Genomic DNA, 24,453 nt, shown 5'->3' on the forward strand with positions numbered 1-24,453 from the left:
TAAGCAGTTTCAACATTGTCCCTGTAGTTTTGGGCACACTTGGCTCAGACGGTTGAACGATCATGTATTGGTCACTGATTTCATGTCACACACTCTGATTACCCTGCATACGCCCCATAGTTGGGGCTCAGTTAAACTACAGCTTAGGGCCCATCCAAGTTATTCAAAGTTCTGACTTTATAGGTAACACTTTTAAACCAAAACCCCTACAAATGGCAAGAAGTAATCCATAGGCATCACTTTTGGAACCCACCTGCCAATCTGATACTCTCTCCCTAGCAGGATGCGATTTGCACATTGCAGCTCCCTGAGCCCAGATTCGTTGTAGGACAAGCAGTGAACCCCCTTCCCCCACCCCCACGCACGTGTGAGTGGTTAGCGGGTACTGGGTTGGCACCACTGAACCTGGCTGGGGAGAAACAAAGGCAACAGCTGCAGAAACTGTGATCACCATCAACAGGGACTTGGGGGGGATGGTGGCAGGGACGTGGCACTTTTTCATGGTTGAGCCGTGCTGTCAGTGCATGGACTAGTACAGACTCAGCCTGTCTTCCAACATGTGTGATGCACATGACCCTTAACCCAGCCAAACTGAAACAGAGAAGGGTGAACAGACAAAACAGGGCTCTGCTCACCAGCCCACAGTGTGTGCTAAAGCAGCGCTCCTCAAACTTTAATGTGCATTCAAATCACTGGGAAGTTGTTAGAATGCAGATCTCGAGTCAGGATGTCTGGGAAGGGACTCCATATTCTGCATGCCTAACGAGCGCCCAGGTGCTGTGGCTGCTGCTGGTCTCCAGACCACACATTGAGTAGGGAAGCATTGTTATCTCATTAGCATCTGACTGGGAGGGGGCCCAGGAAGACAATTCGGTCTTCAGAATAGCTTTATTTCAAGAATATATTAACAGTACAAAGTAACTATATTTGTGAGTCACAAGGTCAATTTCATATGGTTCAACCTAACACAACAGGCAGTTCATCAACCGGCATCAATAGGCAACTCCTAATAGAAACAAAAACTTGTGATATCAGAATCCTAGCCAATTCACCTTGGAACAAAGAGGAGGCAAGACTCTAGATCAAAATTCATTTATTGAAACCTTAAAATCTGTACCCCTATAATATGCCAAAATAAAAAAAAAAGAAAAGAAAGGAAAAAAATTCTAAATGTGATAATTTAAGCTTAAAGCAGAGCACAGGATCCCACCCTTGGGGGCAGCCCATGGCCCAAGAGGCTTCTTCCTGCCTCTTCCTGGCTTGCAAGGAAGGCTCCCACCCCCGGGTTGTGTTTCACACCCCTCCTCTGTTGTTCAGAACATGCTGCAACTTCAAGGCATGTCTTGAAGCACTGGCGTGTCCCCAGGTGGTTTTGTAGGTTACCTGGATCAGTGGGAAGATCTTGGCAGATGGCAGGATGTGTTTTGTTCTCATTGAGAAGCTTACTTGACAGTGGGAGGGAGGAGTATTGAATGCGTAAGGACTCCACAGCTCCTGGTTCTTCCACATGGCAACGCTTCTCCACTGCAAGAATTTCTGGCTGTGCGGAAGAACAAGGCAGAGGGGGTTGATAAGCAAAGGATTGATAGAGTCTTGCAGAGGCCCATGGTTGCCGCCCCACCCCCACCCCCCTGCCGACAGCACAGTCAATGATGGGTCCTCTCTCCCTGGGAAGCTCCCCTGACTCAGGATTCTCAGATCCAAGGTAGGGTCTGTCTGAGTGGCCCTGGTGGAATATTGATGCTCAGTGACTATTCCCAGGCCCAGCTTCCCTCTAGCTGCAGAGCTTTTATCAAATACCAGTGCCTGGTTCCCACCCCAAATGTATTAAATCAGAACTGGAGGGAGTATAGACAGGTATAGGTGGGCTTTAATAGCACCCAGGCAATTTGAAGGTTGCAAACCACTGTGTTAGAGATGGTTTTCTCAAAGTTCAGAGGAAAACACCTTTTTTAATCATTGCCTTTCTCAATTTCTAAAACCTCAACCTTCTTTTTTAAATGCAATCCAGGCTATTGGCAATAACGAATACTTTCACATACTTTCAGTCACAAATCACTTTTACATGTACTACATTATTAGATTCTCAAATCAGCTTGTGGAAAACACTAACACCATTCTAGAAAGACATATGATGCTTGCTGTGACATCGTTTATCAGAGACAAAAAAAAAATGGAAACAACTTGAAAGCCAGTGAGAGGATGGTTACATACGTTATAGGTGTTCGTGCAGCGGAGAATTCTATAGCTATTGATATTAAGACGACTTAGGGAGACTTATATGCGTTGACTTAGAAAGATAGAAACTATTCTTAAAAAAAACACATTTACAATATATCTTATATTCATCTTTTTTGTCTTATACACATTATAATGTTTAAGAAATGTTACACAGATTCTTATAACCCAATAATCTCATTTTAATATCAACAGCAAAAATATTTTTAAAGTCAAGATAGTTCTATGGAAAAAAATCAATTTCAGAATAATAATTAATGGTTCCTTTTCTATTTCCTAAACCGTATGTATGCATGTGTGATTTATAAGCATAAAAATATATATACTAAACTATTAATGGTTATACGCTTGGGCTAGAATTAGAAAAAGGTGGGGAAGGCTATCACTTTTTTTAACTTACCTATTTTTATTAGTATGGAAGTATAATTTTTTGTAACAAATTGAAGAAATCTATTTTAAAACCACAGTCCTGAGATAAATTCCAACGAGAGATCATCACACCCATTTTTCAGAAGAAGCAACTGATTCTCAGTGATGTGGGATAACTTGGTCATGTGGCTAAATACTGATGGAGCATTACTTGAATATGTGTGCTATGATTCACCATAAATAAAAAAAAGAAGTTTTAAAAATTAAGTAACAGAGGCAAAATCGAGCTCACTGGAGTCCAGGATGAGGGCTCAACAGATCTCTCACCGACCCTTGTAGAATGAGTAAGAAGTGAAGTCCTGTGCCACCAGATGCCCGGGGCAGGCTGGCACATGGGCGCCTGAGCCATCAGCTCCCTTTCCGTCAGAACTGCTGCATCTTGCAGGCTGGCCAGTCTGCTCTCAGAGTCACCGTGCTGACTCAGAACCTAAGAGCTCCCTGCTTGCCCCAAGGCTGCAGGGAAAATACGTCCACCCCTGCCGGGCAGTCCTGTTCCTAATAAGGAAAACTCACTATGCACACACTTTAGGGGAAACGTCCTGGGACGGAGCCAGAGCCAGATGGGCACTGAGCATGTTAGAAATATGCTTGTCACCAGAAAACATTTGCAAATATGTATGGGTATTTTTTATACATGTGTATAATCTATCTGTGCATGCGCATGCATTTTACACACACACACGCTTACATATCCCTTTGAAATCTCTTCCATGAAAAAATTGTCTTCCCAATCATTTTTCAACATACTTTGCAGTTCACCCTTAGGTAGGGGCTATGCTACGCCTCACAACTTTTACTGATGGATTGTTATTCTCATTCTTGTTTTTCCCTCCTGCCAGGTGCAGCTCATCCACTATAACCATGAGCTTTACACAAATGTCACAGAAGCTGCAAAGAGTCCAAATGGATTGGTGGTAGTTTCTATATTTATAAAAGTAAGTCTCTTGCATTCCTTCATTTTTCTCTTCCCACCATCCCCACCCCAATTAGAATATGAGTTTACAGTCTCTGTTATGGAAAGAGGTGATGTCAAATGCGTAAGAAAGGCTGCAGGATGGTGACTTTTATATAGATGAGAGTTATGGAAAATGAGGTCACCTGCAGTGAGATGCAAAAACAATGGGCTCCTCTTCAGAGCATCAGAGCCCGAGGGCTGGTGCAGCTTCTGTCCTGGAAAGAAAAAGGGACGCTGGATCCAGGTCCCACCTAATGCAATAGGACCGAAAGGATGTAGAAGGGGAAAGGTGGCCCACACATGCCCTGCAGAATTACAGTTCTGTTCATCACTCAGCTGCCCCATGGACAAAGGAAAGGTGAGATGTCCCTCCCCTCTAGGCACTAAAAATCTGCTTCCAGAGAGAAGGAGCTGTTCTGAGTAACTTCTCCCCTTGCTTCCTTGTAAGCATCCTGGGTAAAATAAGGCAGAGGTCACCCACACTGACTTTAAGAAGGTACAAGTGTTTTAGGTTACATGGATTGCTTCTGTAATGTTTGAGTCCCAGCTATAGGTGTGCCCACCCCCAAAATGGCAAACCCAATGGGTGCATTGGACCCATTATGTAGGTCTCTATGGAAAACAGTAGAGATTCCTCAAAGAACTAAAAGTAGACCTACCATTTGATCCAGCAATTCCACCATTAGGGATTTACCCAAAGGAAAAGACTACAGGGAGGCTGCACATCTCCTAACAGTCAACAGAGGTATAAAATCTCCAGCCAAACAAATTTCAATTTGTTAAAAAAATAATAATACTCATAATTGCCTTTGACATATATAGAGTGAAGAAGATATGTAATTATTTTTAAAAATAGAAAAAGAGAAGAAATTGCCTTTCCAATTGAGGGAGGGGAGGCAATGTGTGGCAGTTCCAAAAGTTGGCAGTCACTGTGCTAGCCCCAGGAGAAGTTTCAACCAAATCACTGGAGAAAGTGCCCCAACCAGAACCTGGAATCTGATGAAGGTTTCCAATAGAATCTGGCATTGGGCTCCAGGGAGTTCTAACAGAGCTCTCCTCATGGCATCATCCCTCAGGAGAATGTATCCGGGGTACCCCATGATCCTACTCCCTCTCCTTCCCTTGTGCAACAGGTGCTTGGCCCTGCCTGGACATCCTCTCCAGATCCCACGTCCCCTCCTAACTCTCATGTCGTCAGCTCAGGATAGAGGTGTCCATGACATGCTGCCCCAGGCCACCAACCCCAAACTCTTCTAATTTGTTATTGCCAGAGAAGCAGACTTTTAGGCTTTCATGCCTTCTTGGCACTTGGCATCCCAAAAGAAATTGGTCCTAGCACAGATCCTGCCATTCCCTACTCTGTATCTCTTGGCACCATAACAAACTCTGGAATAATAAACATTAGATTCCCGGATGCCAGGCACTGTGATATGTACTTGACATCTATTTTATCTTTTAGCCCTAATAGTAAATTCTGGGCTGGGGAGGAACATGGTCCAGAGGCGTTCCACCCAAGTGGATATGGCTCATCACAGCCCAGCCAGGAGAAGGATCCAGGTCCTGCCTGACATTAATATTCATGACCTTATTGCCCCTCTGTATGCCTCCCCACCAGAGCTGGGAGGAAGCAACTGAGAGCAAGAGGAGAGAAAACAGCATTTCAAAACTTCTTCCCACCCCAATGCTACCCACAAGCACAGGGCAAATTGGTGCCTTCAACCTGGCCCACCCTTATTGCTGTGAAGCGTGCAGATACGTCACAATGTTGTCACTAGTGTCCAGGAGTGCACCTCCCCCCTGCAACTTTCCCAGTGTGAATCCTTCCATGAGTAACTCCCACAGGCCAACTCAACAGTTCCTGACTTTGCTCCCGAGTCCGTGAATGCCATCCTGGGGGTGCAGGCACATTACAGCAGACAGAGTGGTGGATGCCCTGCTCCCTCAACAGCAAACTACCGGCATGTTTCCCAAGGTCTTGCAAAACATTCACTCCCACCACGATCACAACTAATAGCCAGAGTTAGGTCCTAGACCCTGAGGTCAGGCACAGGGATGACACCTAGCTCCTGCATCTTCTCGGGCCAGCTTGGCTCATAGGACTGCTTCTCTTCTTTCCGTGAGCAAACCTGAAGCTTCCTGGCTAGATTTCAAAATAAGCCACAGTATTTCTATCTTTGTTCCACAGATCACCTCCCAGATAATCAACTCTATAGTGTGTTGTCCAAGCTGTGACTTACCATTCCCCCACCTCGAAACGCTGAGCGTGGGATACAGGCCAGTCCTCTGCTGGGACTCAGAAGTGACATGAACACAGCCTCTTCGGCTGTCCTCCCCTCCTCTGATCTTCTGCCCCTTCCCAGCTTCCTGCAGGGACAACAAGCAGATGGAAAGTCCCACATCTAGGTGGCTTAGCCCGAAAGATAGCGCCCTGGCCAAAACTGAACCATAGAAAAGTTGGAGTTATTGGCTGAAAGAAGACACTTGATTATCTGTGGGTTTTATTTATCTCTGTCTTCCACTAATGCCCCTCCTTCCCATGACCACAGGGAACGAGGATTTGGCTGTAATCGCTGCTCAATCACACACCATTAACTTCCCACTTAAGCTCACTTATACCAAGTACATATTTTATCCTCTCACCCACGCAGCCAACACACTAGAGCCCACAAATCATCTGTGTGCACTTTGGAAATTTTTCAATTATTTTTAATCAGCTCAAAAGAGCCTGGTTCCAACGTTAGCGCTGCCCAGACTCACCAGGTACCAGGAGCCCAAGGCACCCAGCGATCAAGGCACACAGATTCCTTACCTGCCACGACAGTGTATTTTTGGCCATCCTTGTTTCATGGGGTGCATCGGCACAAACAGGAAGCTTCAAGCTGTCTTTTAAATGGCCAAAGAGGTTGTCAAGATAGAAGATGAATGAATTTTGCACTAAAGTTTCCAGAGAGCAACAGTGTTCAATTTGGAACTCTTGTCCATTTTGGGGTACACTCTTACCTCCGTGGGGCACTGTCAGTCCCCAAGCTCCCCTCTGTGTGTGTCTCACCACAGCACACCCAGGAAACTGTGCAAAAAGAGAGACAGATGGAGGGAAAATAAACAGTCTGTGCTTTCTCCAAGCTAAAATTACCTGTTGCTTATCTAATAATAATAATCATCTGCTGCAATTTTTCCAACCCTCAGAATAAATCAGATTTAAAATGTTGATGTGTCACAACATCCGATTAGCAGCTGAGGCATAAATTGCAGAGCAGAGCTAAGCAAGGTGGGAGAGAAATGACTAGAATAAAAATGGTACCTCGGAGAAGGCTGAGTTTTGAAAATAAGGGGGTTGTTAAGAAAATCCCCTTTCTTATGTGGGGCCAACATCACAATTTCATAAATGGTGGTTCCCCGGCCTAGGCCCCTTTTAAAGCTTGGCTGCTTCTCGTAAAGGGAGAATTTGGAGCTAGAAGGACATAGGCATGAAATGGGAACTGAGCCCTGAACATCTGGTACGGTTTTTGGCCTATAATGGGCACTCAGACAATATTTATTGGATGGATGGATGGTTGATCAAATGGTATGGCTCATGATATAGCCAACTCATGTAGTAATGGGCAGGGACATAAAAAGTTTCTATATGAATTGTTAGGCTTGCCCCTGCCTACCTCTCTCGGCTCACCTCCCTTCCCCATGCCCTGAGCTCCAACTAGGCTGAAATGTGTGTGTGAGCATGTGTACATCTCACTCCCTGTGTCTGTATGTACGGATCCTCTGCATGGAATGTTCTTCCTTGACCTTCCTCCACACTCTACCATCAAAATGCTTTGTTAACTTCTACCCAACCTCCCTGACCCAGCTCGTGCCTCAATTCCCAGATTCCCCAGGGGGTAGGTGGTCATCCTCTAATAGCATCACGCCCATGTATCTATTATGGCACTCTCCACACTATATTAGAACCATTTGTTTACTTACCTGTCTTCCTTCTCTATACTGGGGTTTCCTTGAGAGTTGCTGGGTCCGTGTCTTTGAATTTGCAGCCATCATGGTATCTGGCATGCGGTAGGCACTCAGTAAATACAAACACGTGAGCGAGTGCATGGGGATGATGTTTATCCTGGGAGAGGGATATGCCCAGTCATTAATATTTTCTTTTCTCCTCTAGGTTTCTGATTCATCAAACCCATTTCTTAATCGAATGCTCAACAGAGATACTATCACAAGAATAACATATAAAAGTAAGTTTGCTTCAATTTCTTGTACAGCAACTATTCTATCAAGGTTAGTCCTGCCTGAAGGCAGGAAGCCAAAACTGCTGATCTCGGTGGGCCCCTTTCGGCTTCATGATCCTGTAATTCTGTAGAAAGTCACTCTGGAGAGTCAGGGTTGGCTAAGAAGCAGCTCGTTTCAAACCAAAGTCCTGGGGGTGCCTTTGTCATCCCCGCCTGTCTAAGGTGATGGTGGTGGTGGTCGTCGTCCTTATCCCATGGATTGCTAATGAGCTGGGGGACTCTGGTGGCTGACAAACTCCATGTCAGCTGGGCACAGATGGGGCTTTGCCGATGATGTGATTGAAAAAGCACCCACCAGGTACTGTGGATCCGGCCTCAACTGGACCGGGTCTCTCTCTGTGTGTAGCCGAGTCTCCCTTCTAGGCGGAGACAGGATGGCATCTTTCTTCATCCACCTGTGTGGCCCACTGGTCTAGATGACCTCGTTACAGGGTGTCTTATCCCCAGACTCCTTCAGCAGAAAAGAGAGAACAGTGCGAAGTTGAAGGAAGAAGACTCTGCAATCCACGGCAATCCCAAAAGTTGTAAAAATTGTGAAAAGAGCGTGACGTGGCACAGCACACACCAAGAGAGGAAAGAAATCAGTGCAAGAAAGAAGTTTGTTTTTACCGAATTAGGATTGAGCAGGAAAGTGGGATTCAAGTGTTGACCTTGTCCTTCATCAGGCGCTTCCTCACCTTGACCCTGTGTTTCCTCCTCTGTAAAGTAACAAAGTTGAGCTTCAGGTTTCTAAAGGCCCTCTAGACCTAGGATTCTGAATGAGGCAATAGGTAAATAATGACGTTCACAAAGGTGAAGACCAGCGTGCGAACATTCCCACACTGCGCCCTTCATGGAGCTAGGAGCTCGCTATTTCTGCCACTTCTGTCTCCAGTGCTGCCGTGAAGACGACAGAGTGACTGGGGACAGGTCTTACCTTGGACTGCTAGAGGGAGAGTATGGACAGCCCTTCCCTCAATTATTCACTCAACAAACATTTCCTGCACACCTGCCCCAGGCAGGTACCAGGTGAGGCTCCAGCCCTACCCACAAGGTGCTCACAGCCAAGTCCCTCTCTTCTGAAGAGGTTTGGAGGCTGGAGGGGGTGAGGAACGAACCTGGAGCACCACACCCCACCCAGACAGGCATCTCCCAGAAGAATGAAGTCCGTGCCCTTCCTCGTCGATCAGGGTGCCGGCGGAGCGCTCTCTGCTCAGGCTGCTCCGCTAAGGGAGCTATTGCTTTCTTGTGTGTAAATAGCACATTTATAACTGCCCATAAAAGATTATTATTCTTTTAAGTTTTTTGATTAAAAAAGCGTGAAAATTAAATAAAATGTTTTCAAATAGTCTTAGATTTGCAGTTTAGAGACCATGAAAAGCCCTGAAATCATGTTAAGCCCCAACACGCAATCTAACAATCGCCAGGTGCAGAGTCAATCATCAGTGGGACTTTCTGCCCCCAGCGCTGGTCTGATTAATATTAAGTGATGTGGCCGCCACCCAGAGAAGAGGAGGGGAGGAAGGAAAACAAAGCATTCCAGGCAGGGGAAGCAGCATGCGCACAAGACAGTGAGGAGGCAAAGGGAGCAACTGTCTTCATGAGCTCTTCGTGCCAGTGCCTGGGAGCAAGCACACCCCATGAGCACTGGCTAGGGCCTGGGTGAATGGAGGGATAAATGACAGCCCGCAGGAGGAGTGGCAGAGCCAGATCTTGAGCCATGCCAAGGAGTGTTGCAGAAGGCAGGCACATTTGAAAAGACACCCTCACCACCTTTGCAGACACATTCCTGCAGATGGAAAGAGGAAGAACATCTCCCCTCTTCCTCTGACCCTCGCTCCCTCGGAGCCTGTCAGGGCCAAGAGAAAAGAACAGGGAACTAAGGAAAGATAAAGGGCCCCGGGCCTGCACGGGGAGAGGTAACTGCTTCAGGCCCCCTAATAACAGGAATTCTGTGCTCTTACAATTCAGTAAGGAATAATGGAGGTGTCCCCCGTGGTAACCTCTGTCACATACCTGAAGGGAGCAGCACCGCAGAGATAATGATGCCCCATCCGTGGGAATGGCCTCAGCACTGCTGTGCCCAGGACACTGTGTCAGAAAGGGACTGATTTGCTCCGCAGGAAGCCACAGCGCTCTTACAGCCAGCTAAACTGCGCTAAGGCAGTGAAGCTTGGCCAGGTAGCAAGGATAGGAGTCTCGTTCACTAGGACACAGCCAGTGGGTGAGGCAAACAAGCCTGGAAGTCCCTGCTGCAAGAGGCAGCAGGTTATGCTGGCATTAGTCCGTGAGTTCAAGTCCAGATGAAGACAATGCCACCTGCCCAGGGGCACCGATGAGGGTATGCTGCTTCCATGCTTCTAAGTGGAAAAGAGAGAAAACCCTCCTGCACCCACTGACACTTCAACCACACTACTCAGGGACACCTGACCTTCACCCCTACCCACTCCCCCAGCCAGCCCATGCTACTGCTGCCACCCAGAATGACACCCAAGCATAGCTTCAGTTTTCCCTGCTCACTTAGATGCAGTATCCACCCTGTGACACGCCGAGCATCAGGAATATGGAGGTGATGCAAACTAAGCATGTTCCATACTTTGTGCTCTTTTTGGGGTGCCTCACCTAGTGCAAACAAAATCCCTCAGAGCAGGGACAGTTGCTGTGTACAGATGAGAAAACCAAGGCTCCAAGAAGTGAAGTCATTTGACCAAGGACACACATCTAGTAAGCAGCTGTATAAGTCAGCAATTTCTGCATGATGAACAAGGATTCAACAATGAGCATTGGTTTCTCACTTCTGTATCTGTGGGTTGGTCGAAGTAGCTCTGCTTCCAGCTGCAGGTCTGGAAGATGACTCCAGCAGCTCGTCTTTCCATGGCTCTCATTTTTCTAGGATCAAGAGGATATTCAGGGCAACCACTTCTCATGGTGGAGGTCAGAAACATGTGACATGACTTAAGGCCTCGGTCATGCAACTCACACACACTCCTGTCCACTTTCCACTAGCCAAAGCAAGTCACATGGCCAACCCCATCATCAAAATCCTCCCAAGGGGAAAGTGTGGGTGGAGAGGGAATGGGCAGGTACTAAACAGTGGTCTGTTCATCCACTGTGGAAGAGCAAAGGATTCATACAGAGATCTTCCTGGGTCCTTTTCCCTATGTCTTTTCCTTCCTATCATGCTTTCTCCCTAAGGAGCAAGGAAAGCTTAGCTCTGAGGCCTTAAAACTAATTGTGACACTGATACTTTCACATGCCATGAAACCTGTCGGCATATTCTTCTCTAATTCCAACTTTGGTTCAGTTTGAAGAGCCATCTCTTTGCTTTTTGCATTTGCTTCCAATTGAGAGGGGAATATACTGACCACAGAACTTGTGGGAACATTGACAGTACAGGTTCATCCTGGCCTAAGCTCTCTGTGACTACTGCCTGGCTCTAGGTGTGGGACCTCCAGTAGATATCAGGGTCATCCAAAGGCACATAGTGATGTTGCCATGACTGGCAACATAGAGACCAGAGAAGGCACAGAAATTGGTTCTAGATGGAGTCAGTCTTCTCTAAGTCTTCCCCTTGGAGGACATGGTAATGAGAACCCAATCTAAGACTTTAAAGCAGAGTGACATGATCTGCTGATGAAGGAATCACTAGGTGCTGGCAGTTGTTGAGAATAGACTATAGAAGGGCAGAGCTGACGGTGGGAGAGGGTTGAAGCAATCCAAAGGATGAGATGACGGCATTGATCATGATGAGGCTGATGGGAAGAGGTGATAAATAATGACTGGGTATACTTTGATGGAAAAGCCAAGAGATTTCTTGATGGGTCTGATGTGCGACATGAGAGGAAGAGAGGAGTTAAGGATGACTGTAAGACATTTCCATCAGCTGAGATGGGGCAGACTGCGGATGAGGTGTGTTGGTGGTTGGAAAGGGGATCAGAAGTTTTGAACATGTTGAGCTTAAGATGTCTATCAGGCATCCAAAAAGAGGTGTGGAGTAGGCAGTTGGATGTATGAGTCTACATTTCAGGAGAGACAACTGAAGATATAAATGTGGAAGATACTGGCATCGAGATAGCATTTAAACTTGGGTGAAATCATGGAAATGAGAACAAATAGAGAGACGGGACACGTCCTCACTTTGGAAAGAGCAACTCAAATCTCCACAACTTAGGATTGAAAAGCACTTCTAACGATATCTTGAAAAGCCCACCCTGGAGGAAGCTCCTGCGTGGCTGTCTCATCTGCTAGCCAAGGCAGCGAGGGAGGACACTCCTGGAAGTGCAAGATGGCAGTACAAAATGGCAGCTGGGACAGACACAGTCCATTTGCCTGGCTTGTAAGACTGGGCCCAGAATGGATGATCAGGAAAAAAGGGAATTGTGCAAGATCATTCTTTTGAACCAGTTAAGAAAATCAATGCCAGAGAATCCATATAAGGAAGAAAGAAGGAGACTCTCACCAAGATGACTGGGAATTTTGGAAGCCAAACGCCCTGGTAGCGAAGGCCACCCTACTCACGAGAAGCAAGTGCATTCTAGCGAAGAGAGATGAAACAAAGCGGATCTACAAAGTAGAGCCGCTATCCCGGCCCTGCCACTCCTCTGTTGTGTGACTCCTGGCAAGCTTCTTCACAGCTCTAAGAGACAATCCCCTCGTCAGTAAGATGAGGATATTGAGACTGAGAGAGAGCTGTAGAGTGAATAAAGCAAGACAGTCTCCTGGACAATAACTGTTATAAATTAGGTGCCGAATAGACATGTGTATTCCTGAGTTGTCCTGAGGTGCATGGCTGTCAAATCCAGCATTCTGAAAGGCAGGAAGCAGGTCACCATGATGCCAAATAAAAATTATATCAAAGGTGAATACCATATAGAACACACAGACAACAGAATTTGCTTACTTAAGATGAAGCCCAGTCCTGTGCTTACATCCATGCAGTGGGTGATGATGACTTAATGAGATTCTGCTACTTTCCTTGGAAGCTTAGATATCACACGTCTGCAATCAGACTTACAGAACGCTCTCGCGAACCAGGACCAACAGTGGAAAAGACCAGCCTGAATTAATTTCAGGCTGAATTTAGAAAGTCTTCTAAAGAAAATCCATTTTATTAAATTCCCCTTCAACAGATTGAGGGTCAAGACTGCAATCACGACATTGAAGAATAGATTTTCTGAATGGATTTTCAGGAGGAGATATTGGTAGTTTACTTGCAGTGTTTTAATTTTTTAACACAGGATATTGGAATAATGCTAATACCTTTCTGTTTTCCTTGTGTTCATTAGTTCGCATTAATTAATTAACAAACCCCCGATTACATAAAAGGTAACAGTGTCATTTTAGTATCCATTTGATTTCATTGAGCTAGCATTATTTTTTAAAAAGAGATTTTATACTACTTTCAAGTGGCAAAACTAGTAACTAATGGAGTGCAAAGAGCACTTAAATGGGTAAGAGGGAGTAGTTATTAGGACATTGCATATAAATGAGCACTTTCTTCCAACATCCTGGGACAGCGCAGTATTTCAGTGGCTTCATTTCCCTTCCATTTCACATGCCCCATTCATGTCATGGACAGTAAATACGACAGGGAGCTACAGTCCAGTAAGAATCCAAAGGCTCACAAACTCCAAATTTAAAAAGGTGTGGCTGTTGTCTTCCTACATTTTTCTCCAAGCAAATAAAGGCCTTTGGGGGAGACCTTTTAAACATGGTGTTCTGACACATGGCCCAAGCCTCTGAAAGCACCTTTTTTCAGTCTCACCCGTTTATAACTTTGCTTTAGGCCCCTCCAACCTTTCCACTAAAAGATGAATGAGTAGGCAAAGACAGACCAACTTGGAACTGCCTGATACTTCTCAGTTCTTCGGGAAGTGTTTTCTGCGCCACTCCTCGGAGGGACATGGTGTTAAACGTGATGAAGTATCATCAAGGGGTTTAAGCACGTTGCTCCCGGTGCCTTTCTCTATGCTTAATTGAACTTGTGCTTTCACTTCAAAGGCACAGCTTTGGAAACGCAGCTCACTCCACGTCCCACGTGGCAATCTAAGCAGTTACTCACATCAGCGAGGAACGGAAAGGGAGCAGATTACCGCCACGAATCCCGTTCTCAGGGCCCCTTTATTCGTTTATTGTTTATGTAAAATGAAAAATCATATTACGCTATCCTTTAGCAATTGCCTTTTTTCATTTCGGTTGAATTTGCCTCAGATTACAAGTGGAAATGTCATTCTCTATGAGAAAATTGCCAAATAGTTCCATATCGATCAGGAACAAGTCCAGTATTGATCTCTGTAACTGCTGTGCCTTTTTCTCATTGGAATAGTTCTCTTCGAACCAAACTTTGTAAGCAAGAAGCAGGGCAATGTTCAGTCTCAGTGGTCTGCATGAGTAAGCATGATGCATTTAACAGAGCCTGCCATGGAAGCTCAGACTAAGGGAAAGATTCCCCATACCGTGCAGTCCTAGGCATTTCATCATAATGTGCTTCTCTTTAAAAAAAAGTCAACTTGGGAGTTGTAACCATGGCTAAGAACTCAGTATAAGATAAATCACAGCTTTGGCAAGAATACCTCATAAAATTAAAGGTACAGCTGTCAATTGCTGCAGTCATTTGAGAGAATAAAATTGGGCTATAAACTGTACACAAACATTCTACACTTATTGATTATCCAAGGGGTCTTCCTGTACTATAAAGATATAGCCAACACATAAAAATTACAACACTGTCATCTCAAAAAATTGCCCTAAGATAAATTTAGCTATATACGCTTGTTTTTATGGTGAAAGATGTTTTTGGATCTATAGGATTTTTTAATACCTGAAGATGTAAGAGGTTACAGGACTTATCCAGGAAAAAATAGTAAGTTACTGGCAAAGCCACAGCGAGGACTTAGACTGAATTAAGACTCTTAAATTGAAGACCAGGGCTTTGCCCTCCATAAGCTATTTTCTCATATGACAGGTAGATAGATGGGTGAGAAAGAGGGAGAGAACCTTCTTAGAAAAATATCCATGAAAATTTATTTGAACTTCTGCCATCACTTCCTCTTAATAAATATCCTTAAAGCAAGCAGAGACATGCATGATCACCCCATTGGCCTCTGAGCTGTACCCCAAATTTGTGTCTCTCTGTTCACAAATAACTATGAACTCCTCTAGATCTTTACCATTGTTACTAATGAATAAACTCACATGGCTGTAGAGAGGGGAATCTACCTCCCAGTGCATTTATTCTCAATTTCCTTTCTGTCTACAACACCCAGATGGTAGCACTGATATGCACACACACAAAAATGGTTATTTTGCTGGCCACTGCACGGACAAGATAGTTTGCGGGTAGTAATTAGTTTCAGGTTAACAATGGAAAACACCCCCATGTGCCTTGACACTGGAGCTGAAAATGTCTGGGTTTACCTGTATTCTTTTCTTGGGTTCCACTGCCCTCTGTCTTACCAAACATACCAACCAAGCTTCAATGGGGGAAAAAAGAAGATGCAAAAAAGTAGCCTGTGGTTCTCAAATCCCAATACCTAAAAAAAAAAACCTGACTTGATAGCCTTTGAAGCAACATGATGAACCACGAGGACAAATGTTACATGTTAAATGCACACTGACTTCAGCAATGTAAATATGAAGGTAGAGGTGTGTTTAGTGCAGAAGCATGCTAATGCCTCATGGTGATGGCAACAGGGCAAGCAGTCTCACCCTGATGTGTTGGGTGTGCTATGTATGGGGAAGATGGCAGGCAGCGTGTACTTAAGCTAATGGTACTGACTGGAGCGTCGGAGATGTTTCCACATCACCTCATAGATGATGTTGCCTCTTCCTCCCTGGGGGTCTGCCCATCACTGCCAACAGGTAGAGCTTCTGGGCAGACACCATTTCATTTATTCAACCAGTGTTTACTGAGTGCCCACTCTGTTGGGGCTTGGGGTTCAGAGATATAAGATGCAAAGCCTTACCGTGAACGCTCATAGCTTGGTGGCAACGGTCAAATAAGTAAATGATTATTGGCAAGCTAATTCAGTAAATGTAGTGAAAGCGGGGGACACTAACCCAGCTGGGAAAGCCAGGGAGTCCTCAGGAATAGCAGTGGCTCTCCCAGAAGGTGGGCAAGGACACCCCAAGTAGAGAGAAGGTGACCTCAAATACCACCCAGCACTGCGGAGTACTTACCTGGTCTGCACCTAGTGCTAGACACTTGAAAAGCATGATCCCATTTGTTCCTCAAACAACCCTGTGAGCCAAGTAGTCAGCCATCTGCATAGTACAGACGTGGAAACTGAGGCTCAGATGGGAACCTGTGGGTCCAAGGTCACGTGGACAGTGAGCCAAAGTCAGCACTCAAACCCAGGTCTAGTCCAAAGCTTGCACTCCTCACACTGGGTCTCTCCAAGTTCCATAGTGGAAGGTTACAAAAAGAGCAAAAGATAAAGTATGAGCACGAACAAGAACGGTGGGAAGAACACAGTGGGAAATGAGGAGCTCAGGAGGGCAAAAGGTGCTTGTGTCTTCAGGTGGCTGTACCATCATCCAGAGGAAGCAAAGAGGAATGTTCCGCGGGGCCACAGCGGATAGGGTCTGGGGTATCAGTGCTACAGCGTTTTGGAGACACCTTGTTATCCTGCTGTGCCGAATAAATCCATGAGCATACGCTTGCCCCTTTCCCCCGATCCTTTCCTCAAATGTGGCCACAACACAGAGGCTGGTTATAGTTTCAGAGCAACATAAATGTTCTTTTTCTTTACTCCAGTCATGCCTGGAAAGCCTCTCCTTCCACTGCCTCTTTCGTTCTCTCCTCCCCACCGCCCCAAATAAAATAAAGTACAATAATAACAGCACGCTAGAGTACCCACTGTGCTCTTCGTGCAAGCTTGGTTAAACAAATCACATTGACCTTTAATAAAAATGTGCCGAATGCTTCCTTCTCTCATTCCATATGTTAATCTTCAGGCCAAACCACCATCAGGGCAAGCCTCATTAAGTGCAAATCCGATCGTGCTACTCCCCGGCTTCAAACCCTTCAGTGGTTCCACATTGCCTCCAGGAGGAACCCCAAACTCCCAGCGATGCAGAGGAGGGCCTGCGGGCGTGGTCTGCGCTGACCCTGCCAGCCACATTCCTCACGATGTCCCTCCCCCTGCATCTCACACTCCCTCCCTCCCCAAGCACACGTTGGGCACCTGCCCTTTCTTCTGCTGTTTCCTTGACTCTTTCTCAAGCATGGCTCTGTCCACAGTGCCCTTGACGCCCCCTGCCAGCCACACATCCATCACCTCCTGTTGTTTAAGATGCAGTTCAGGGCCGCTCCTCCATTCCTCCTGCCCTGAGTCCTCCCCACCCCAAGCAGAACTGACAGTCTCTGTCTGGGCCCAGTGCAGATTTATGTCATTGTCTCTGTGACTCCTGTATTTTTTTAATTATGTCCTGTTCACCTATACCTGGCTTAGTACCTGAGAAATATGAGGGGCATAAGAAACAGTCAAATAGGAATACCTGATGTAAACATACTGTGTTGGCACCTGGTCCCCACGACAGTCTCCTTGGCATGCACTTGGGGCACTGTGGCTTTGTCATGGCAGCATCTGACCACACAGGCCATGTTCCAATTACTCCTCCTCGCTTGAGCTGAGTATGTCCTGGTTCCTTGGGGTTTTGATGGAAAGGAGAAACATTTCAATGGGAAGGGGAAGAAAGTCCTTCCTCTTAGGGTTGGTCTCCAAATCCAGTGCGACCAAGCTCTCTACCCCATTGGGCTTTGGAGGGACAGAGCCCTGGAGGGGAGAGGGAGGCCGGGAGGGTCAGTTTTGAATGGAGCAGGCAAAATAGTGGTTTTATTTACATCATTCCAAACCACTGGTCCAGTTGATTTGTTCATAATTTAATTGACAGGCAAAGGAATACTGAAGCTAAACCTCCCTTGACAAAGATAGCTCTTATGAGAGAAAGCTGAATGAGCAATTTCTAGAGGAAGAAACAGAGGGAGAGTGTCTTTGCCCAGGAAAATAGATTAGCAGCATTAATACATAAGTAAATACAGGCCAGTCAACGTGCACTTATCACCTGCCATCATAGCCTGCATGTATTTATTTTGCCATTTGCTCTCTCTCTCTCCCCAACTACACTGAAGGAAGGTACTGTACCCATCTTGTTTATTGCCCTATCCTCAGAGCTTAACCCTATGTCCAGCATAAAGGGGTGCTTAGTGAATATTTGTTGAACAAATGAATGACCTTGGTCTGGAGGTCAGGAGAGCTGAGTTCCCAGTTCCCACTCTGCAGTCACCAGCTAGCTCTGTGACCTTGGGCAGGTTACTTTGCCTCTCTGATCTCCAGTTTCTTGACAATGAGGATATTGCTATCTGCCTGACCCATCTCCCTGGGTCACTGTGAGATTGCACCTATATGAAAATGTCCTTCTTTACCATTACATATGTACAATGCTGACCTTGAGAGATCACATCAACCCCTGAAGAGTTAGTTGTTTCCCACTGGGAGTTAGACACAAGGATGAGAGAACATACGTGAATCTAGGGGCGCTGGGAAGCCAGTCTTATCACTCTGCCAGCCACGGGTTGGTTCCCTGCCATGCGTTCTCGAGGCCTCCTGGACTGGCTGTGGCGGTGGGTGCTCATGGCACACCAGGGGATGCAATACTTCTGGAGACATAGATCTGGACTCACTGGGGCACAGGGAGCGATCGAAGGCATGGATGTAGATGGGCTACCCTCGGATGAGCGCACGGAGTGAGAAAAGAAGAGACCTCTGGACTCATCCTTGGGGAACTGAATCACTGAAAGCAGCAGGTGGAAGATCAGGAGTCAACAACAGAACCTGGGAAGGAATGTGTAGAAAAATAGACATCCTAATTATGGTGTTTTGGAAGCCAGAAGCAGCAACTAGAAGAAAGGAAGAGAGATCATGGGGAGAGGAGGAGATTGAGAGATTCATGGCAATTTATCCAGTTTTTTAAAAAAAATTATTGAGATTTGAAAACTATTACTATTTTATAAAAATATAACCAATGTGTTGAATTAAACAAATTAAAAGGAAATATACCAAAATGCTAATAGTAATTATTTTAGATAATTCTAATTGTTATTTTTTCTCTTTTTTCCATAAAGTCTAATATATACTTTTGTCATTTTTATTATTGACAAACTCATATTTATATTTATATTTAAAATAAAAGATATGAGGCCAGGTGCAGTGGCTCATGCCTGTAATCCTAGCACTCTGGGAGGCTGAGGCAGGTGGATCGTCTGAGCTCAGGAGTTTGAGACCAGCCTGAGCAAGAGCAAGACCCCACCTCTACTAAAAATAGAAATTACTTGGACAGCTAAAAAATATTTAGAAAAAATTAGCCGGGCATGGTGGCGCATGCCTGCAGTCCCAGCTACTCAAGAGGCTGAGGCAGGAGGATCGCTTGAGCCCAGGAGTTTGAGGTTGCTGTGAGCTAGGCTGACGCCACAGCACTCTAGCCTGGGCAACACAGACAGACTCTGTCTCAAAAAAAAAAAAAAAAAAAACAAAGATGAGCATGAATACCTCAAACAGATGTAAGAGAAAAGGCTATACACATGGGTAGGAAATAGAAAAGATACACAAAAAATGAAATGAATTGTTAAACCAATCAATGTCATGGTAGGATTTGCCCCAACTTATATTTTGTTTTAGAAGTATTTTCTTAATGTTCTTTTAATAAAACAATGTTAACAAATGAGAACGGTGACCAGGTAACTTCAACAAGTCCTAAAGCCTTCAATTGCCCATTTCATCATACCCATAATGCCTAGGGGGGTCCAGGTCTCAGAGACCATACCAAGGACTCCCCAGACAGTCCCTATAGGAGACCATCACTCAGAGTTCCCCAATAGTCAGGGCCCCATCCTGCGGGAGGAAATCAGCCTTTACCACGTGCCTTCTTTGGCTACCAACATGTAAGCAGAAGTGACATGTGCCACGCCTGGGATGGAAGCTTGAAGAGCCAACATAGGTTTCACCATGCTTACTTTTCCTTTCTGTCACTGTGATTCACAAAGGCCCAGACAGTGGCTGCCTAAGAGCCTAGGTCCCCAAGTGTGGACAGCCAACTTGGAAGGGACACGGATGTGAGCAAGAAATAAACCTTTGTCATTTGACATGATTGATGAGATGCATGTGCTAATTGCCCAAATCTGATCACTAGACATTACATGTATCGAAACATCACTGTGTACCCACTGAATACGTACAATTGTTATTTGTCAATTAAAAATAAATAAAATGACTGATATCTGGGGGGATGGGAAGCTGTTTGTCACTGCAGCTTATCCTGACAGTACAATCTTCTAGGTACAGTCTTCTGGAATTAAAAAAGAAAAAATATATACATCAGCAATGCCAGCACTTTCTTAGGAAACCTAATTCTTAAGTCTTTCTTATTTTCTTCTCCAGATGATGCATATTTACTACAGGGACTTAATATAGAGGAACTATACCCAGAGACCTCTAGTTTCATTACTTACGATGGGTCGATGACTATCCCACCCTGCTATGAGACGGCAAGTTGGATAATAATGAACAAACCTGTCTATATAACCAGGATGCAGGTGAGTTGCTCTGTGGTCCTTTAGCTAATGGGGAGGAATGATGTGAAAAATCACTAGGTTATGGAGTGCATATTGTATAGGTTTCCCAGGACCACTCTAACAAAGTACCACAAACTGAATGGCTTAAACAACAGAAACTTACTGCCTCGTAGTTCCGGAGGCTAGAAGTCCAAAATCAAGGTGTCAGCAGGGTTGGTTCCTTCTGAGGGATGTGAGGAACACTCTGTTCCATTCATGCCTCTCTCCTAGCTTCTGCTGGCAATCTTTGGGGGTCCTTGGCTTGTAGAAGCATCATTCCAATCTCTACTTTTATCTTTATGTAGCATTCTCCCTGTGTCTGAGTCTCTGTGTCCAAATTTCCCCTTTTTATAAGGATACCAGATATATTGGATTAGAGCTCACCCCAGTATTCTTAACTTCACCAATCACATCTGCAATGACCCTGTTTCCAAATAAAGTCATATTCTCAAGTGAGGTGCTAGAGGTTACCAGTGCCTTCAGCTTATGAATTCGGGGGTCCACAATTCACCCCATACACCTGTGTTTAAAGAGCCAGCATCTGAAAGGCTTAGCATGAACTCATTAGAGAAACATCCCATCTGTCTGAGTGAGGGAAAACAGCCAGGTGAGTTCTCAGACTGTGCTCTACAGATATAGCATTCAAAAAGCAAATGAGCAAAGTGGAGAATGTGGTCAAACATGTTTGAAAAAGTTGGGTTTTAGAAAAGTTAAATAGATTTCAGTATTGAGGGATTTCTCGGGGTCTTTTTAAATGAGAATACACATGTCCATCTCCCAGAGGAGGTGATGTGATATGTAGTATTTCACGAATGTATTTGAACATGGAATTTTTTTGGTATCCTCTCCCAGGGTTAGTATTCCTCAGATCTTTCCTCCTGCACCAGCTTTGCGAAATGGCTCATTGTATGCGTTAGGACTGTCACCCCACTTCTGTGAAATGAATACCCCTCCTCTTTATAATGAGGGGATAGTTACATGAGTTTGTTCCAGCTCCGACACTCTATGGTTGTGCGAGTCTATACACACGAACAGGAAAAGATGAGTAGGAGCAGCAGAAGGCTACCTCCTTAACAGAGCACGTGTTCACAGCCCGACACAGTTTCAAGTCCCTGGTTCTCTCTGTATTGATTGGGACTCCTTGAGTGACAAGCAACAGTAACCCCCTGCTGATAGCTTAAGCTTAGAAGAAGGATTTATTCAAGAGCTATAAGAGTGTCTTGTGCAATTCAAAATCAGAATTAATGTCAGGAACTCACTGGAATCAGAATCCCAGAAGCCCTCCTTCTAACTGCACCTTTGCTTCATTCTTCCCTCTTAGTAGAGACCATCTGCTTTCTCTCCACAGCCCCATGGCAGGACGTGGTTACAGACATCATAGTCCAGCTACCTGGCTCTGATACTCACAGAAAAGGAACCAAACTGGTCCAGTTTCATTTAGCTCTGCCCCTGGAACACTCACTATGGTCTAGGCAATACCACGAGGGAGTCGGAATGCTGAACCACAGGTGTCAGAGAAAGGAGGACCCCTAGAGAACCTGTAGCCAGATTTCTTCCTTTAACAGATGGTGCATTTGAGGGTGAGAAAGAGTAAATGACTTATTTAGAGACATATATGGGCTAGAAGCAAGGCTCACTCCATGCGTGGAGGCATGAGTGGGCCTTCAGCTCAACTGAGCCCATGGGAAAAGGCGCTCTGGGGGGCTCATGCCCTTTCCCCAGACAGCTGGTACCGTCTGGGCTGGCCACGGCCTACTTGGTCTTACTTCTTCCCTACTGCAGTAAGAGGATGGTTGGATCTCACAGCTATTTCTCCCTCTCTCCCTCCCTCTCTCTTCTCAGATGCATTCCTTACGCCTGCTCAGCCAGAATCAGCCATCTCAGATCTTTCTGAGCATGAGCGACAACTTCAGGCCCGTCCAGCCACTCAACAACCGATGCATCCGCACCAACATCAACTTCAGTTTACAGGGGAAGGACTGTCCAAACAACCGAGCCCAGAAGCTTCAGTATAGAGGTGGGTGCCGTGCCTCTTCGAGCCGAGGGGCCAGGCCAGGGCTCAGTCTTCTGATTACACCTGTTCTTAAAGGCCTGGTGTTGGCTCCCGTTATAGGAATCGTGATGATAAACGACAATAAGAACACCATTTACGTGGTGCTTTTCTCTGTTGGTAAAGCCCATGTGTAATATATAGAAGATGATGAAGGTTTAAAGGTTTAATATATGTGATATAGATATCTATGTAAATGATGACATCTATATATACATATATGTAGATATCTATATATTAATGTACAAAGCTTTAAAAGTTGATATATGTGATATATTTACATGAATGAAGATATCTGTATATATACATATATAGATGTCTATATAAAGGTTTAAAGATTTGATATATGTGATATAGGTGTCTATGTGAAGTTACCTATATCTATACATAGATATTTATATCTATGAGGGTTTAAAATATGTGCTATAGGTATCTATCTCACATATACCAAACCTTTAAACCCCCTCTGATTCAGGCAAGACAGTCTTTTTTATTGTCATTTTCAGAAAAGCCCAGAAAGGCTGATTTTTCCCAAGGCTATCTGTTAGAACAAGACAGCAAGAAGCATTAGAGCTTTTAGTTATGTGCCAGATGGACCACCTTTCCCCTAGAAGGTGAAATACAAAATACTGTAAATGCCCGGCCATTAGGATCCAACGAGATAATGTGTGTGAACCTCTCTTTGTCCAGTGCTATGTCCCTAGAAATGATTATCATTCCCACTAAAAGGGACATTTAAGAGGACTTCTGCATCCTGTAACTCACCGGTCCACACCCAGCCCTCCCTCTTCCCTTCCTCACACTGAGTAAATATCTGTTGATCATCGTGGCAAACCCTCACCGTAGAAAGGAAGTTGGAGGCAGGACAGGGTCTGGAGATGCCCTGGACCGGGAATCAGGACACCGGAGTTCCCAGCCTGGTTCTAACAAGCCGTGCAAACTCAGCCAAATCACTTACCCCTCTAGACCTGGCTTCTTCATGACGGTCCCTATCCCACCCGCTCCTTGTTGCCTGAGGCAGTCGAGTGCCTGGGTGGAGAAGCCCTTTGCAGGGCTCCCCAAACGTGGGGGCTGTGCCTGTTACCACAGGGCTTTCAGAAGCAGCCTCCCCCACTGCCCGAGTCCCCCACTTCTCTCCTACTGCCTTCATGTCCTTGTCTTTTTTCTCTCTGAGACACACACACAGAGTACCCAAACTACACATTTTTTTTGCTCTCTTCCAGCCAAAACCACCAGAAAAATAAATGCCCATCTCATTCATCGATTCTACTTTGTATTCAACACTCATGTATTGTGCACCTACTATGTGCCAGGCGCTGAGCCGGGTGATGGGGAGACAGTGGTGATGAAGACAGATGTGACCCCCTAGCCATATGAGCTTACGGTCCACAGCAGGGTTGGCACACTTTCTGCAAAGGGCCTCAGCGTAGATATTTTCGGCTTTAAGGCCGTATAGTCTGTTTCACTCCGTTTCATTTACATATTGTCTATGGCTGTATCAGCCCTAGACAATATGTCAATGAAGGGGCATGACTGTGTTCCAATAAAACTTAATTTACAAAAGCAGGTAGCATGCTGCATTTGGCCTGGGGGCTGTTGTTTGCCCATCCCTGGCCTAAAGCAGTGTCATCCACCAGAACTTTCTGTGGTGATGGGGACGTTCTATATCTGCATTGTCCAACACAATAGCTACTTACCACAGATGGCTATTGAACATTTGAAATGTGACTCATATAATGAGGCACCTACCTTTTTAATTTTAATTAAGATTTATAGAGGCCGATGTGGCTAGTGGCCACCATGTTGGACAGCAGAGACCTAGAGGATCATGGAAAATTGGAAGGGGGTAGTTGGGATGCATATAAACAAACAGGCATTGACAAAACTGCCCCTCCCCCTTTAGAGGAATTCCCCC

At 45.3% G+C, this 24,453-nt stretch overlaps 1 protein-coding gene across 1 annotated transcript in view; it reads left to right on the top strand.

Moving 5' to 3' along the window:
* The window catches only part of CA10 (carbonic anhydrase 10), a 464,685-nt gene that overhangs the window by 437,592 nt on the left and 2,640 nt on the right, over positions 1-24,453 (top strand). Inside the window, exons 6-9 of the mRNA XM_020280899.2 lie at positions 3,507-3,602; positions 7,773-7,845; positions 20,316-20,470; positions 22,331-22,505. Coding sequence (XP_020136488.1) covers positions 3,507-3,602; positions 7,773-7,845; positions 20,316-20,470; positions 22,331-22,505 — 499 coding nt within the window. The remainder of the gene's footprint in view (positions 1-3,506; positions 3,603-7,772; positions 7,846-20,315; positions 20,471-22,330; positions 22,506-24,453) is intronic.

The sequence above is a fragment of the Microcebus murinus genome, chromosome 18 (assembly GCF_040939455.1).
Source record: "Microcebus murinus isolate Inina chromosome 18, M.murinus_Inina_mat1.0, whole genome shotgun sequence".
Lineage (NCBI taxonomy): Eukaryota > Metazoa > Chordata > Mammalia > Primates > Cheirogaleidae > Microcebus > Microcebus murinus.